The sequence below is a fragment of the Perissodus microlepis genome, chromosome 18 (genome assembly GCF_051167445.1).
Source record: "Perissodus microlepis isolate ML-2025 ecotype Zambia chromosome 18, ASM5116744v1, whole genome shotgun sequence".
NCBI lineage: Eukaryota > Metazoa > Chordata > Actinopteri > Cichliformes > Cichlidae > Perissodus > Perissodus microlepis.
In genome coordinates this window covers 16357137-16375861 of record NC_140478.1, presented here as the reverse complement: position 1 = coordinate 16375861, position 18725 = coordinate 16357137, and the positions used below count along the sequence as shown (strand labels likewise).

The window sequence follows — 18725 nt, the reverse complement described above, 5'->3', positions numbered from 1 at the left end:
CACGGCAGCTTATCACTGCTGAGGTGTAAAAACTGCAAACCCAGTTGACGTTTTGGTGTTATTAAGGTTTTATAAAGGTGTGCAAGAGGTTTAAGAAACTGAAAATGTGCTCTGTGATCAGTTGTGTGACCAGTCGACTCTGGAGAAGAGTGAAGAGACTGGAAAAGTGTGTGTTCCCCAAATGATTGCCAGTGGTACCTGGAGGTTATTAGCTGTCACTGGGTGAAAATGGTTGCAAAGAAGCTGCTACACTAAGAACTTAGTGACTGCTTTAGCTGCTAGTAGATAGGCTGTAGTTTCTCACGTTCGTCTGCAAGTACTCAACCAGCAGTAGTAAAATTTAGAAAGTATGTCATAAACCAGAAATAGAGCTGCAGCTGACATGTTTCGAAAGGATCAACTTCTTTAAAGGCAAACCATCTCATTACTGATTTGTGTCACACTTTTGACTGATTCACTGCAGCTCAAAGACAGCTGGCCAGTATTTGTAGAAAAGTCATTCGGTTTCATACAAACTTTGCTAGTTACAAAGCAATCACACAGAGGTGTACTACCAGTTGGGAAATGCACCTTTTTCCTTAGAAACAGTTAGCATGTGGACACTGACCAGTCTGCAGGTCTGTGTGTCCAGTGCCTTATTCATTTGATCCTACATTGTCACCATGATTGTCACATGTTCAAAATAACAGATAAGTTAATGTAACATGGTTAGCGGTCACACGGCTGCAAATACTCAATAGCGTCAGAAGTCTTTTTAAGGCCTCAAGTATCGCCATCTGGTGGCCTTGAGATAGAATGCAGGTTTAATGCGCTTCCCAGTTGGCTTCAATATTTTCTTTTAAGATTAGCATGTATAAAGATGAGGGGAAAGTTTATTGTGAATGAAAACGCCTCCAGCTGTTCAGTAAATGTAAAGTTAAAGGGATAAGGTCACCCATGGAGCGCTCTTCGTCTTAAAGCAGTAATGTCCTTAATGCGACTACACCTACCAGGTGGGAAAGTCAGGCCAAAAAACTGCATACAGTTAATGTTACGCTTGATTAATTTCTGACTTCTTAAGTTAACACATCTAGTTTTAGTTAACTGTAATAATCCTGGATGCTGGCTTGAGCCTCACATTTGCCTGGAGCCTTTCTGTGTGGGGTTTGCACATTGTTCCTGTGCTTGCATGGGCTTCCTCAAGATACTCCAGCTCTCTCCTACAGTCCAAAGACAGCTTTGCTACCTCAGCTAGTTATTCTAAATTGGCTGTAGGTATGACAGCAGAGATAGGCTTAAGCTCCCCTGCTACTAAAAGTTGGGTAAGCAGTTAAGAAAACTGATGGATGGCTGATGCAAAGTACCCATGTCATATTCTGTTACAGTCCTATAGTAATGCATTGTCAAGTTACTGTCATATATGATGATGGTTTGCATGCATGTTTATCCCACTTGCTGTCAGTTGCTTCCAGGTAAATCTGCTCCTTCTGTGTGTCTAATAAAGCCAACTTTGGAGTTGGATGTGTTCCAAACCACTATCACTCAGAAGTGCTACATGTGCACATTTAAGCATTTTTGTGAGAAAGTGTTTCAAATGCAAAGATCCATAAATCATGCAGCTGTTCTTCAGAAAATGTTCTGCTTCGGGGGTCTGACTGATAAGTACTTTAGGGATAATTACAGTGTCTCGAAAAGCGTCAGTCCATGCACATTTTTTCCAGCTTGAGTTTCAGTGGTGCCTCTGCATTTCCTTTTATTTGTGACACTTTTCATTATATTCCAGATTTAACCCTTAAGGACCCACAGTGACACTGGTGTCACCGCCCCTTTACACTTAGAGAAAAACTATTTATAATGGTTTAACTTTGACTTTTAACTAATAAAGTCCCTAAGTGACGTCTACTGCACAAACTAATTCAGTCATGTGACAAGTGAGGCACTCTGGGTGTTCAAGACACCATTTTCAAAGTCTTGGTCCACCTGGTTAGCTAATGAGACCACTATGCTAATTTTAAAAACTTTCTTTTCTTTTTGCAAAGGTAAGCTTTTACTCATTCAGCAATTCTAAACTTTAGATAAGATGTCATAGGTCCCTTGTAACCTAGTTTGGTAATATTTCTGAAACAATTTGATCTAGAATCAGTTTGTTAAATATCGCTGTGACAAATATGTCACATCGGGCATTAAACTCCAAATTTTCTTAAAAAAACTGATGTGACATATTTGTCACAAAAAGACAAAAACTGATCATTTGCTTAGTCAGTTTAGCTCATTCAGTTATTTTAAGTAAATGTATTTTTTGTTGTTAATTCTCAGTCATATTTAACTAAATTCAAGCATAACTAATTTATTAAATTACCTAAATTTGTGATGGAACTTTACTTTAGCTTTGTTGAGGGGTTTTTCAGTTACCCCCCATTTTTTATCATTTTCACTCTTTTGTAAAATGGATAAAAAGAAAAAATATAGTGTTCAAGATGCGCTGGAGTTTATCACTGCAGAAGACAGTGAGTATGAGGGATGTGAAAGTAGCTCAGATGAAGATTCTGAAGACCCTAATTACATCCCCCACAAAGACGTGGAGAGTGATGAATCAAGTGAATCCAGTGATTCAGACAGTTGTGATTCAAGTGATTTAGAGACAGAGCCACATTCAAGCCATATGGACACTGGGCAGCCCAAGGCAGCTATCAAAGGACAAAAATTCTCCTGGAGAAAGAAAATGTTCGAAACCCCTGAGACCACATTCAAGGGACCCTGTGCCAAACCTCCAGATGAGATCCACACTCCACTGGAGTACTTCAAAAACTTCATCACAGATGATATGCTGCTGTTGTTAATGGAACAAACAAATTTATACAGTGTACAAAAATCCAACCATCTGAGTAATGTAAATACCACTGTTAAAGAACTAGAAATACTCATTGGTCTCTATCTGAGGATGGGTCTATGCCAAATGCCTGGAAATCGAGCATACTGGGAAAATGACACCAGGTGTCCTATGGTAGCAGATAACATGTCCCGCAACCGATTTCAAACCCTGTTGGGATCTCTACATTTCACTGACAATACAGATTTATTACACAGAGATGCAGAAGACAAGTGCTGGAAGATCCGTCCATGGCTTGAAATGTTTCGCAAACAATGCCTGGATATCGTCCCAGAGGAGTACAACTCTGTTGATGAGCAAATGGTACCCTTCAAGGGGACACACAGCCCAATAAGGCAGTATGTGAAGGGAAAGCCCCACCCCTGGGGATTGAAAATCTGGACCCGGTGCTCATCCTCTGGTATGCTCCATGATTTTGTTGTTTATCAAGGTGGTACTGGGAAGAAGACTTTACTTGGGATTGGAGGAGATGTTGTGGTGAAGTTGTGTGAAACTCTGCCAGCTGAGCAAAACTACAAAGTTTTTGCTGATAACTTCTTCTCCTCAGCCCCACTTGTGCTCACACTTCTTCAGCGACAGATCTACTTTGTAGGAACACTTCGTGGAAATCGCTTAGCAGGTTGTCAGCTTGAAGATGAAAAAAGTCTTGCCCAGAGAGGCAGAGGATCTGTTGATGCCAGGGTGAATAAGGAGGAGAGCATGGTTATTGTGAAGTGGTATGACAACAAATCTGTTACCCTCATCTCATCCTATTGTTCAACTGAGCCTCAAGATACAGCCCGTCGCTGGAGCAAATCGGGCAAGGCATTTGTTGAGGTCAAAAGGCCACACATTGTGAAGGAGTACAACACATTCATGGGGGGTATTGACCTGCTTGATGCCTGCATTGCAAGGTACAAGTACCACATGAAGTCACGGAGGTGGTATCTCTACCTGTTCTGGCAAACCATCATGCTCGGTGTTGTCAACGCATGGTTGATTTACCGTCGTGACTGCAAGCTACTTGGTGTCCAAAAGCCACTGAAACAAAGAAGCTTCCAGGCAGAAGTTGCCACAAGCCTGATCCTTTGGAAATCACACAGGGGGCGCCCATCACAGAACATCTCATCACCACCTCCACCACCCAAGAGAGTTCGTGTTGGAGTTCCAGAGGATGTCCGGACTGATGAGGTTGCACATTGGCCTGTAAAATGTGAAAAGCGAGGTCGGTGCAAAAATTGCAAGGTGAATGCAACTACCACCCTCTGTGAAAAATGTGATGTACGTCTTTGTTTCACAGAGGAAAGAAATTGCTTCAAAAGTTACCATTACCAAAGGTAAACTACTAACAACTGCAATGAAAAAAGCCATTTGAGCAAGTTATTGACTTTATGTAACATTCTTTTCTATTTTGGCACAATGTTTTTATATGCTCATGTTTTTAGTTCATTACACCTCTCTAATGTTAATGTTTTTTCAGTGGCATTTTCAATTGTACCTCCAACATTGGGCTGATTTATATGATTTTTTTTCCAAGAAGCTTGTTGAAGTAAACCAAGAAGTGTTACCATCATTATCCATGTTAAGAATTTGAAAATAAAAAGGAAATTCTGTTTTTAAAAGCAAGAAAGTGTTTACAAAATTACTTTCTAAATATGGAACAAATGTACCTTGTATGCCCAATGTGACGCATATGTGACATTTCAGATCTGGGGCAGTGGGTGGAGCTATTACAAAAAAAACTTCAGAAATGTGTTATATATGATTCATTTGATATAAGTTACAACCCCCGTAATTTTCATGAAAGTAGAAATAGGTCTGGGTTCTTAAGGGTTAAAAAAAAAAAAAAAAAAATAGAAAAAATTTGCATATTTGGTGACTTTGTGGTGACTTGCAAGTTTCTAACTTGGGTGTTTCTAAATTCTCATTAAAGCATTCTTGATGAAAACTACGAGCACTGGTGCAAGTACTGCCACGCTGCATTCAAAACAAAAGTGGAAAAACGCGTTCATGAGCAGACCGACAAAACTCAAGAAAAGCCCTACAAATGTCCAGACTGTTCAGAGGCATTTGCCACAAATAAGAAGCACAAAGTCCACATGAAAGTTCACAGAAGTCTCAAAATGGTAAAGTTCCACGTCTGTGGGATGAACTTTAGCCAAGGTTATTCTCTCCAGAGACATTTATCAGTGCACACAGGAGCTAAGCTTTACAGTTGCTCGGTGTGCCAGCGGGGCTTCAGCCCCCCCCCCCTTCCCCCGCCCGAAATCCCACATCTGCCTGAACACACGGGAGCGGCCTTACAAGTGTCAGCTCTTCGATCAATCCTTCAATCACAATGTGATCTTGAAGAATCACATCCCCTGTTATCACACGGCAAATCATGGACAGAAAAACGGCAGCGCTGGTGGTGCTCTGGCTAATGGGACAGAGTGACTGTGGACAAGGAGGAGCAGGAGAAGGAAGACATGAAGCAGAAGGAGATCTAGTGGGAGAAGAAAAATTTGACTGTGACTTTGACCCAGCTGAAAAAAAAGAAAAAGTCCAATAGTAAAAACAGTAGTAAGACCAACAACAAATCAGGATATTGAAAACAATGAACTAAAAATACTGAGCTAATGATGTATTCAGAAACAGTTTAATGTGTCTTTTACGTCCCCTGGCTAGCCTAGGGGATAGGAGGGAATAACATAAAGTTAAAATAGTGAAAGAGGAGTCAAGATGGCATTTTTTAAAGGTTTATTTTCTGCTAGTTTAAAACTTTCGTTCAGACTGACATTTAACTCAAGGAAGAGCTAACGCCAACATAACAAACAAAACATCCCTAACAGAAAATAAAAGGAACTTGCCTAATGCCAAAGAAAACAAAATATACAAAGATAGCCAACCTAACCAGCACATAAACAGTAGAAAACAATGGATTACGTTACAAAAGCAACCCTCCCCTACAGGCAGTCTGAACAAAGTCACATAAGGCTAAAAATACAAAATCAAAGGCATGTAAGCCTGCACATGTATGGCAGTGAAAATGGCCAGAAGGCCCAGAAACACAGCTTCACAAATGTTATATAGGATCTGCCGATTGCTGATTGACTTGATTCAAGCAGCAGCACCCAATCAGGGCAGAGAAGGCATTATTTCACAAAGAAAGAACTATCCTCCTGGGGCATGTAACAGTAGCACACAGGACCAGACTATTTTCCACATGTGCTTTTACACTGGAAATATCCAGTGTTTTTACACCCATATTAGAAATGCTGTGTAATAACTTGAAGCGTTAAAGGCCACCATACCAGTTATTATAGTTTTCTATTTTCTGATTACTTTTTTAAAAATTCATTTCCTTATTTTAATATAGCTTTGATTGTTTGAAAATGTTTAATTTTACTTTAGTTTTTTTTAATAGTTTCAGTGTAGGTTTTAGTCTTTTTAATTTTTAATTTGTGAAGCTGTGCAAGTTTTCTACCTAAGTGACGAGAATCTACTTGCGTCATCTACTTGTTAAGCCGGGATACGCTGGTCGACAAACCAAGCGAACCCAGCCAGAGAGCCACGCCAGTTCTGTTAGCACAACATTGGCTTACTTAGCCATTAGCCTGCCATTGTTGTTTATGTTAAAATGTGGCAGCTACAGCAAGCGAGCGTTAAAATGTAACGCTGTCCGACCACTTCTACAACTGGAGGGTCACATCTGTAGCCCAGCATGTGCTCCGTCGTTGGTTGTGATTCGTGGCGACACAATGTGCAGCGGTTCAGGCTACCAGAGGACCCGGAGAGGAGACTGGAGTGGGTCCTGTTTCTGTTCGAAGTCAACAAGCAGCGACTTAAAGAATCGTCCTGGACTGATATCACTATTTGCAGTGAACACTTCACAGATGACTGCTTCGTGAGCTTGGCTCTGAGTGGCTCGGTGCAGCTGAAGCCCGGTGCTGTCCCCTCACTGTGGGTCAACACAGAGCCAGAGGAACCCGTGGAGAGCCCACAGGATGAGGTGAGTCTGCTGTGTCAGCTGAGGGATCACCTGTTGCTGGACTTCACCGGATCTTTAAAAAACTGCTCCCAAGCCAGCCTCCACATTGCTTTGCGTTATACCTATATACTGTGTATTACGGAAAGAGAAACTGAGACGTGTTTACAAAATAAAAGCGACTTTCAAATGAATGTGATTTCTATGTTAGCCCACACCACACGTTTAGTCTGGCATAAATGCCAAAATACTATAGAAAATGAATTCATTTCAAAATTAAACATAAATAATGAAAGCTGATTTATTTTTTTAATTAAGATTTTAAGTCGTGAACAACCATTACAGGTGAACGTCCTGTTTCCACAGACTAATTTTATTTTAGATCCACAGTACACACCCTTATCGAGTTACTCAGTCAATATCAATCAATAAGTCAGTTTGATTTTGTATTTCAAAGTAAAGAGACTTTTACTTTTTCCACTATCCATCTATTAGAAGGAAAGATTTGCTTCCACAGACTAATTTTACTAAAGATCAACAACATCAAAAGCTATCCGAAATTGCATATATGAATACTGTTGATCTAAAGTATATTAAGTGACATAAACTATTTTAATGGCTTTACACGGTGTTTGAATTGCAATTCTAAGCGTGGCTATTTTAAGACAAGTTTATCATATTTCAATATTTCTGTTATCTGCAATTAGATTTTTTTTTTCACATACATTTTTGTTTTGTGTTTTATTATTGCTGTTTCATCAATGACAGGCTAAATTTTTTTGGTTGTTGAAATGAGTCACTTGAAGAGCAATTTTACTTTGAAATCCGTTCTCAGTTTCCCTTTCCGTAATATCTAGTATACACACAAACCCAAACCAAGGTTGGGGCTGGCTGGACGGCAGTCATAGACCAACTGTCATACAATACACAGTTATTTTAATTCAGTTTTCAACAGAAGTCATTTATAATCAGATAAATTATAAAGATAGAACTTGATTAAAATGACACAGTCATTGCTTTCATCATTCACGTATGAAGTTTATATAGTGACATATTAAAGCAAGATAATGCTTCTGTGAGACTGAATGCAAGTATGATCATTCCATGTAAATGTATTTCTTGTAACTGTAAAAGTTATTCAATTAAGGTCAGTAATCCTGGACCACTTGTTTTTCTGGCCTGTGAAACAGCGATATTCAGCTGCTTTCCAAACAATCTAAAGTCCTTCATTCTAGAGTGAGATAAGTGGAAAACATTCAAGACAGTTGCAAATCTTCCCAGGGGTGGACGTCCCAGCAAATTCAACCTTATGTCAGACAATGCAATGTTCATAAACTGCAACGACCCCAAGAACTGCAGATCAGACTCTACAAGTCTCAATCATCATGTTAATTAGTGTGAATGCTTGTAAAAGCATTCACAGTATTGTTCTTCTAATCTTTATTCTATTATATTATTATTATCTATTCCGTACGTTTTTTGTAATCCCACTACTTCAAAACCGTTCAATTTAGAAAAACCATTCAAACACCGTTAGATTCCTTTTCTTTTGGACATCACTGCTTCTATTTTTCTCATTTTTAACATTTATATTTTTAATTTTATTTAACTTTTTTCAACAAAAATTTCCCATGTATTTCAATGGAGAGACCCTTCAAATCCTCATTCAACTTACTCATTTTTAAACTCTTAGTACTTCCACATACGTTGATGTAGAGCCACCATTCAAACTTTAAAACGAAGACAAGACATTCAACTATTCAACTTGTATTTATCTTTTCAATATCTATTATACTTTTTCTTCAGTTCCAGTTTAAGTTTCATGATGTTTTTTCACCCGTTTCAGAGTTTATAATGGGTGTGTATGGGACGGAATGTTGGGGCTAGAGTGAGACAGCTCAACTGCTAGAGTGAGAGGAGCAAAAAAATTAATCTTAAAATCTTTTTTAAAACTGCTGCTGTGTCCGCAGCGTTTGCTCTACAGGTATGATTTTACCCTCAAAACGTAGCCATCGCTGTCCTCTTTCATTCAATGAGTTTCTTATTGTACTAGGTGTTATGGTTCTTTCGTAAATGTCACCAATGCACAGCCTCCTCCCTCCAACTCTTCCATAGACTCTAATGTTAAAATGGCTCAGAAGGTTCGTTTGAAAATCAGAAGAGCATGGTGTCTTTCCACTGTCACCACGTCCATATAATAAACTCCACAGGCATGGAAACTGAGAATTCAGTAGACTAGACATTGCTGTCGCTCACGGTGAAAGAATTTCGTCAATACAACTTGTACTTTTCATTTGGGAACGATTTGTTTCGGCCTGACTTTTCTGTTCATTTTAAGCAGCAAAAGTGAGGTGCATGTCTGTGTCCGTGTGTATGGAGCCATTGGGTGCAGTCACTATAGCAACCAGGCTCACACCTGCCTGCTTAACGAGCTCTGCCTGCCACTGTGCCAAGATTCATCTTAAACACTTCTCTTTCAACTGCTGCTGTGTCCACAGTGTTTTCTCTACAACCATCATTTTACCCTCAAAACGTCGCCATCGTTGTTCTCTTTCCAACACAGTGTCTTTGAAAGCTCAGAAATGTCAACTTTTTAAACTGTGTGGATCCAAGTGGAGGGATCACATTTGAGTCATTCAGTGATTCAAAGAATATGAGCTTTTAATATTCATTCAGATGTTTTCTGACTCTAAATTTTCTTTTCTCATTTCTTAGGTTTTTCTAATTTACATTTAAAACATTTTCAGCTATTTTCCAACTTCTTCTTCTGTGTAACCTTCAGCTTTTAGCACTTCAGCACTTTTGTTTTCAGGTTAAAAATTCTGTTTTTTTCATCTCATTCAACATTTTTAACTTAAAATTCAGCAATTAATTCATTTCAGTGCATGCATTCAGATTCAAGCATTCACACTGCAGTTTCTTCAGAAAATGCACTTTCTAGTTATTATTATATTTTATCTATTCCGTACGTTTTTTGTAGTCCTACTCCTTCAAAACCGTTCAACTTAGAAAAACCATTCAAACACCATTAGATTCCTCTTCTTTTGGACATGACTGCTTCTATTTTTCTCATTTTTAGCATTTATATTTTTAATTTTATTCAACTTTTTTCAACAAAATTTTCCCATGTATTTCAATGGGGAGACCCTTCAAATCCTCATTCAACTTACTCATTTTTAAACTCTTACTACTTCCACATACATTGACGTAGAGCCACCATTCAAACTTTAAAACGAAGACAAGACATTCAACTATTCAACTTGTATTTATCTTTTCAATATCTATTATACTTTTTCTTCAGTTCCAGTTTAAGTTTCATGATGTTTTTTCACCCGTTTCAGAGTTTATAATGGGTGTGTATGGGACGGAATGTTGGGGCTAGAGTGAGACAGCTCAACTGCTAGAGTGAGAGGAGCAAAAAAATTAATCTTAAAATCTTTTTTAAAACTGCTGCTGTGTCCACAGCGTTTGCTCTACAGCCATCATTTTACCCTCAAAACGTAGCCATCGTTGTCCTCTTTCATCCAATGTGTTTACTATTGTACTATGTGTTATGGTTCTTTCATAAATGTCACCAATGCACAGCCTCCTCCCTCCAACTCTTCCATAGACTCTAATGTTAAAATGGCTCAGAAGGTTCGTTTGAAAATCAGAAGAGCATGGTGTCTTTCCACTGTCACCACGTCCATATAATAAACTCCACAGGCATGAAAACTGAGAATTCAGTAGACTAGACATTGCTGGCGCTCACGGTGAAAGAATTTCGTCAATACGACTTGTACTTTTCATTTGGGAACGATTTGTTTCGGCCTGACTTTTCTGTTCATTTTAAGCAGCAAAAGTGAGGTGCATGTCTGTGTCCGTGTGTATGGAGCCATTGGGTGCAGTCACTATAGCAACCAGGCTCACACCTGCCTGCTTAACGAGCTCTGCCTGCCACTGTGCCAAGATTCATCTTAAACACTTCTCTTTCAACTGCTGCTGTGTCCACAGTGTTTTCTCTACAACCATCATTTTACCCTCAAAACGTCGCCATCGTTGTTCTCTTTCCAACACAGTGTCTTTGAAAGCTCAGAAATGTCAACTTTTTAAACTGTGTGGATCCAAGTGGAGGGATCACATTTGAGTCATTCAGTGATTCAAAGAATATGAGCTTTTAATATTCATTCAGATGTTTTCTGACTCTAAATTTTCTTTTCTCATTTCTTAGGTTTTTCTAATTTACATTTAAAACATTTTCAGCTATTTTCCAACTTCTTCTTCTGTGTAACCTTCAGCTTTTAGCACTTCAGCACTTTTGTTTTCAGGTTAAAAATTCTGTTTTTTTCATCTCATTCAACATTTTTAACTTAAAATTCAGCAATTAATTCATTTCAGTGCATGCATTCAGATTCAAGCATTCACACTGCAGTTTCTTCAGAAAATGCACTTTCTAGTTATTATTATATTTTATCTATTCCGTACGTTTTTTGTAGTCCTACTCCTTCAAAACCGTTCAACTTAGAAAAACCATTCAAACACCATTAGATTCCTCTTCTTTTGGACATGACTGCTTCTATTTTTCTCATTTTTAGCATTTATATTTTTAATTTTATTCAACTTTTTTCAACAAAATTTTCCCATGTATTTCAATGGGGAGACCCTTCAAATCCTCATTCAACTTACTCATTTTTAAACTCTTACTACTTCCACATACATTGACGTAGAGCCACCATTCAAACTTTAAAACGAAGACAAGACATTCAACTATTCAACTTGTATTTATCTTTTCAATATCTATTATACTTTTTCTTCAGTTCCAGTTTAAGTTTCATGATGTTTTTTCACCCGTTTCAGAGTTTATAATGGGTGTGTATGGGACGGAATGTTGGGGCTAGAGTGAGACAGCTCAACTGCTAGAGTGAGAGGAGCAAAAAAATTAATCTTAAAATCTTTTTTAAAACTGCTGCTGTGTCCACAGCGTTTGCTCTACAGCCATCATTTTACCCTCAAAACGTAGCCATCGTTGTCCTCTTTCATCCAATGTGTTTACTATTGTACTATGTGTTATGGTTCTTTCATAAATGTCACCAATGCACAGCCTCCTCCCTCCAACTCTTCCATAGACTCTAATGTTAAAATGGCTCAGAAGGTTCGTTTGAAAATCAGAAGAGCATGGTGTCTTTCCACTGTCACCACGTCCATATAATAAACTCCACAGGCATGAAAACTGAGAATTCAGTAGACTAGACATTGCTGGCGCTCACGGTGAAAGAATTTCGTCAATACGACTTGTACTTTTCATTTGGGAACGATTTGTTTCGGCCTGACTTTTCTGTTCATTTTAAGCAGCAAAAGTGAGGTGCATGTCTGTGTCCGTGTGTATGGAGCCATTGGGTGCAGTCACTATAGCAACCAGGCTCACACCTGCCTGCTTAACGAGCTCTGCCTGCCACTGTGCCAAGATTCATCTTAAACACTTCTCTTTCAACTGCTGCTGTGTCCACAGTGTTTTCTCTACAACCATCATTTTACCCTCAAAACGTCGCCATCGTTGTTCTCTTTCCAACACAGTGTCTTTGAAAGCTCAGAAATGTCAACTTTTTAAACTGTGTGGATCCAAGTGGAGGGATCACATTTGAGTCATTCAGTGATTCAAAGAATATGAGCTTTTAATATTCATTCAGATGTTTTCTGACTCTAAATTTTCTTTTCTCATTTCTTAGGTTTTTCTAATTTACATTTAAAACATTTTCAGCTATTTTCCAACTTCTGTGTGGTCGTCAGCTTTTAGCTGTTCAGCACTTTGGTTTTCAGGCTATATTTCTGTATTTTTCATTTCATTCAACATTTTTAACTTAAATTCAGCAATTAATTCATTTCAGTGCATACATTCAGATGCAAGCATTCACACTGCAGTTTCTTCAGAAAATGCACTTTCTAGTTGTTAATGTTACGACGGTACAATTAGAAAAAGACTGAATGGGTGTGGCTTGTTTGGGAAGGATGCCAGAAGAGAAGCTCTTCTCTCTAAAAAGAAAATGACAGCATGGCTTAGGCTGGCAAAACCGTGTTTGGCAAAAACCACACACAAAACATCAGCACAAACAGCTCATATCAACTGTCAAGCACAGCAGTATAGGGGCGATGATTTGGGCTTGTTTTGCAGCTACAAGACCAGGCCCCCTTACAGTCCCTGAGTTGACCATGAACTGCAGCCCAGAGAGCGTGAAGGCAAATGAGTAGTTTCTCCCTTTATCCATACATTGATGGGTATAGACAAAAAACGCATGCTTGTTAACTGTTTGTGGCTTTGTTTGACTGAAAGCTTTTGCGTTTTTTTGTGATTTTTGTGTAGGAACCTGTTACCACCACAGATGCAGATAGTCAATGTGATGACCTAGAATTATGTAAGAGCTCTACTTGTTCCCCTGAAATAACAGAATGCCCCTTGAGAGGTAAGAAAGTGTCCATATCACACCATTAAAAATCTAAAGTGTGACAAAGTGTTGTATTCAAGCCTGTCCCCCATAATGTTTCAGATGCTCTCACTCCTGAAACTCCAGACACAGATTCGAACCAGGAATTGTAAGTTCCACATTTCTGAGCATGTTTGAAGATGTGACATCATGACGGGTCTGACTGTTTGTACTCTTGTGTTTCAGGCCTGCACTTCAGAACGACAAATACATGGTGAATGAAAATTGCCTCCTGAAGGTGTTTGGCCAAAAGTGCCCAACATGTGGAGACAAACTCCAGGCAGTGAAAGTAACCTATGGGGAGCTCATCATCTCGAAACAACGATGCCATAAGTGCGACTACAAAAACAAGCGGAATGGTCAGGTCAGTGCCCCTCTCCCTGCCGCTGAAGATGGACGCCCGACGAGAGGCACAGAGGGAACTCCAGAGACCCAGCTGGTAGGTTTAACCTGATTTACTTTCTACTAAAGAAAACTTGGTCATCAGAGAAGTTTGCAATGTGTTTATTTTATGATTCCTAACTGGACTTGACTCATAAAAAGTTTAATATGACATATTTCATTAAATATCATAGACTAAAAGATAGCTGTAACCGCCGTAATGTCACACATTATGGTTTGGATTGCATTGGTAATTCTTAATGTTATTAATTGAGATGCTTATTTTAGCTAGCAGAAAGCAGTCTTTTAAAAAAAGTGTATTCAAACAGCTGACTAGAGCATCCTAAAATGGACACAATTTTGAATTCTAATGTAACAGTAACCAAAAACAATAGTTGTGTTTCACTCTGAAGTACAGACTTCTTGGATGGGTTATACTATACAGCAGGATATAGCAGGCGCCCCAAAAGGAACACGCACAGACCACAAACACAGTGACTCCAATTAGCAGAGGTGACGCCGCTGCAGACACCAACGGGTTTACAGCTGCCTGTGTCAGCACACTCAATCAAAGTGGCCACGCCCCTAACCCTTACTATTCACATGGATTAGTTATAAAAAATTCTCCCACTTACAGATGTTGTAAATGAGAAAACTATCCATACAGATCAAAACCATTTTGGTAGCAGTCTGTAAAATGATTTTGAATGCTCTAAAGCCGGGTATTTTAACTTAAGACATGACAGGGATTGACTCACTTTTGGAGCCAGCTTCACGTAGTCATGATAGGAGCTTCCCACTTAGTTTCTGGGAGTTTCTTCAGAAGTGATGGTGCAAACAGCAACTCTTAAGATCTCACACCACTTCACAATTTAATCAAACTACTTTTTTTTTGGATTGAGAGTCATACATGCGTTTAATTTGTTTGGCTCTCAGAAGTAATAATTCTCTCAGAAAGATGCAAATTTTGCGTCTCTATTATTCCATTTGGAACAAAAAAGTATCTGTTTTCTGTTTTTTGTGTCTTTGCCCGCGCTTTTGCTGAATTGCAGTTTTAAAAAAAGCACTTATAGAAATGATACTTTGTCCTTTGCTTGCACCTCTGTCTTAGTCTTTTTTCATGAAAACTCTTTGCTGTACAGGCTTGAAAAAGTTTCCCAAATGCTACGTTGACATTCTTGTCACTGTCTCATTCACAGTCAGCGCTAAGAGACGACAGCGCCGGCGCTGCGGCTTTGTCTGAGGCCGTCACTTTTAGCGATGAAAAAAGCGATCCTTCAGACGACGAAGAGGAAGGCAATAGAGGTGGGATGAGTTCAGATGGGGACTGGAATCCCACGCAGGAACTTTTGGTGGCTGACGAGCTCACAAAGGAGTCTGAGGAGGAAACCGAGGATGAAGGCGAAGAGGAAGATTTTGAATCCCCGGGTGGCCTCGAAATTAATGAGCTGTGCACAGAGTGCGGACGTTTTTTCCTCATCCTGAAGCCTCACACATGCGAGCACAAAATAAAACCCTACTCCTGCAATATCTGCGGGAAAAGGTGCGTTTCTGAGATTGCTCTAAGAAATCATAGCGAAATCCACGACGAAACGTACGAGCATCCTTGCAAGTATTGCTATGTCACCTTCAAAACCAGGGCGGACAAATTTAGGCACGAGCTGACCCACCAGGATAAAAAAGATCCCTTTAAATGTCCCGACTGTCCAAAGACATTCACCACCAGTAAAGAACGCCGGAGCCACCTGGCAAAGCACAGAGTCTCGAGGGAGTTCAAATGTGGAGTCTGTGGGATTGAATTCAAGGACATACATCATCTCAGGAGGCACTCCGTTGTGCACACAGGGCTGAAACCGTACAAGTGTTCGGTGTGCCAGCGTGGCTTCAACCAGACGAGCCACCTGAAGTCCCACATGCGTCTGCACACCGGGGAGCGGCCGTACAAGTGTCAGCTCTGTGACATGTGCTTCAACCACAACGTGAGCTTGAAAAGTCACGTCCAGCGTTACCACACGTCCAGCTCTGGACTTCAGCAGATGGATAAAAGGGCAAATGATGCTAAGAGGAACAAGAAAAAGAGAGATGTGAACTCTGAGTATGACAGTGTGAAAGTAAAACAGAAGGTTCAGAAGGAGAGATCAATGAAGCCGAAAAGTAAAAGGAGAAGCACGGACAGGCCCAGAGGAAGGCCGAGGAGAAGAGCAGTGGGGGAAATTAAAGGCCAGCGTTCAAAGGCAAAAACGCCAAAATCAAAGGTGCAGAAGTTAAAGAAAACAGGCTCCGGTGATGAGGAGAGCGAGGACAAGCAGTCAGGTAGTGATTTATCCTTTGACTCGACAGAAGAGGAGGAAGAAGAAGAGGAGGAGGAGACATTGGGAAGGAGACCAAACGGTGACAGTGACTCTGATTTTGACCCAGAAGTAGAAGCAAAGAAGAAGAGGTGCAGCAGCCAGAAGACTGTTAAGAAACGGAGAGAAAGATCAAAGAAGGGCCTGGTGGTCTGAAGTCTGTGGTTTTTGTTTTTTTGTTTTTTTTAATGCTGTAAAAACAGAAGGATCACACTACACAGCCACTATTGATATAATTCAGTACATGCATTAAATCGTTGCTTTATAGGAAGTTCCACACTGTTGTTTGATTTTCCGAAGCCTTTTTATCTTGTTAACAGATGTGATGGTGAATTGCAAACAGATGGAAGCTGGTCGAACGTTATGGCACTGCTTGGCCGAAGAAGAGCAAGTCAGTATTCGTTCAGAATCAAAATGAAGCTAATGTAAGAATGAACTTCCATTGTTTTTATTTTTATCACTACATACAGTCAGTTTCCAGTCTTATATTAGCTCTGCCACAACATGTGGTTTTTATTTTATGAGAAAACCTTATTTTATTTAATCTTTAAATACGATATAAGTTTACATTTTGAAAATGTAACAGAAAATGCAGAAAACTCAAAAGCTTAATCTGAGAGTCTACAGGCCTCAGTTAGATGTTAAATGTTAAAGTTCATGACAGTACGATTAGAAAAAAGACTGAGCAAGTTTGGGTTGTTTGGAAGGGATGCAAGCAGAAAGCATCTGAATAAACAGCACGACTTCTGAAGCAAACAAGACCAAAGTGGAGATGTTTGTCCATAATACACAGCAAACATGATGGTGAACCCCAAACAGAGAACATCAGCTCAAACACCCCATACAAACTGTCAGTCACGGTGGTGGAGGCTGATGATTTGGGTTTGTTTTAGAGCTGGGCAGATCAATCTAAATATCAATAGTATTGACATCAACACTGGTACTGGATTGAGACTAGCATGATGGTACTGGTACTTTGTTTCTATCCCCTAAGTTCATTGCACTGTGAAAAATGTCTGAACCTTTATGTGATAATTGAGATTTAAACAACAGAAGTTTCATCATTTATGAAAAGTTGAATGGTTTGTTTGCTGTATTAACTAATTATCATGGAAAGTAAAATCACAGTGATTCAGTGTTTATTAAAATGTGTTCAGAATTTGCAAATTGATGATAATTCATCTTAAAAATCATGACACTCCCCTACACAAGCTGCCTTCTATAAGTTCGGTATCAGCATCGGTATCTGCAGTACTGGCCCTGTAGTTACCTCATATCAGATCATAGCAACATCTGCAGTATTGCACAGCACTAGTTTGTTTTGCAGCCACAGAAGCTGGACACCTTGCAGTTGAAGTGCTGACCTTAGAGAGCTGTGCATAAATGTCAACGAAGAGAAGCAGCACTTAAGGAAGAATGTGCCAAAATTCCTCCACAATGATGTGATTGTGATCGATAAACTCATACAGACAACAGTTACTTCAAATTGTTGCTGATAAAGGCGGTTCTACGAGCTACTGAATCATGAAGCAGACTTAGTTTGTCACAGCAATGAAAACGTCTGTATGTAAACTCTGATGAAGTGATACAGAATATTTTAAAAGAAATACCAGTGGCTTTTTATTTTTAAGTTTATTAGCTACAATTGATGATGATTTATTCATTATGATAAACTTTTTTGATTTGACCATTATGTCTAGCAAAACTAGAACTATGGGTTTGTAAACGTAAATAAAAGTCTTTGCTTGTTTGTTGAAGCACCACTGAGAAACTAAATATAGTGATTTACTCAAAAAAATCTAAAAAATAAAGGTGTCCAGCTACAGTTTTGAAGGTCTGCAATCTTTATCCTGTCATTTACCTTATGTTATGTGCTTATGGAAGATTACATTAAATCAGTCAGCCTGATGGTTAAAATCAGCAGTGCACTGTGATGTGTTTAGTACAGCTGAACAGTGAACTGTTTGGGGCTATCTCGCAATTCTCGAATTTAAATTCAGGGTGTGTCTGGGTTCAGAATCCCCACTTTGATCAAAAACCCTGAATAAATCCCTCTGCCTACATGTTTATCCTTTTTCTCTCTTCCTGTGTGTGTGTGTGAGAGAGAGAGAGGGAGTACGCCAGAGCTTAAGGTTGCTTCAAGGCCCATCAAGTTTTTCTGAGAGTTGATAAAACTTCTTTAGCTTTTCTCTGGTGGAAAAGCTGCCAAGGCTCCTTAGTGGATTAGACCCACTGATGGCTGGCAGATCTAAACGTAGCCTCAATATTTGGAAAAATGAACTAAAAGACTAAAAATTTCTTTACTGAGATACAAAAGTTCATACTTCAGGGCTGCACTCTCAAGGCAGTAAGGGAAGCTGCAGACATTAAATTTAGTAGAGATTAAAAAAATTGGAAATAGACTCATTTGTCATTTTATTAGGTACACCTTGCTAGTTCAGGGTTGGATCTCTTTGGAACTGCCTCAATTCTTTGTGGCGATGATTCAACAAGGTGCTGGAAGCCTTCCTTAGAGATTTTGGGTGAGTATAAATGGCTCTCACTAACTAAAAGAAGACTGCAGCTAGCTAACATGATAGTTTACCCAAGCTTGAAACTATTAGTTTTCACCTCCTGTCACAGTGTGTCAGCCTGACCCTCTTGTCATGGCTTTTGCACAGAGATGTGGTTGCTGAAGTGTGGCACAAGCTTTGTATCTTCTGAGCAACGGGTTAAAGGTGTAT

At 39.4% G+C, this 18725-nt stretch overlaps 1 protein-coding gene across 1 annotated transcript; it reads left to right on the top strand.

Annotated features, from left to right (window-relative positions):
* Positions 1 to 6393: 6393 nt before the first annotated feature.
* On the top strand, positions 6394 to 18071 carry LOC146367607 (uncharacterized). Its single transcript, XM_084913040.1, has 5 exons — positions 6394 to 6839; positions 13153 to 13252; positions 13337 to 13382; positions 13460 to 13712; positions 14854 to 18071. Exons 1-5 carry the CDS (start codon positions 6552 to 6554, stop codon positions 16156 to 16158), a joined length of 1992 nt encoding a protein of 663 aa, XP_084769166.1. The 5' UTR covers positions 6394 to 6551; the 3' UTR covers positions 16159 to 18071.
* The last annotated feature ends 654 nt before the right edge of the window (positions 18072 to 18725 follow it).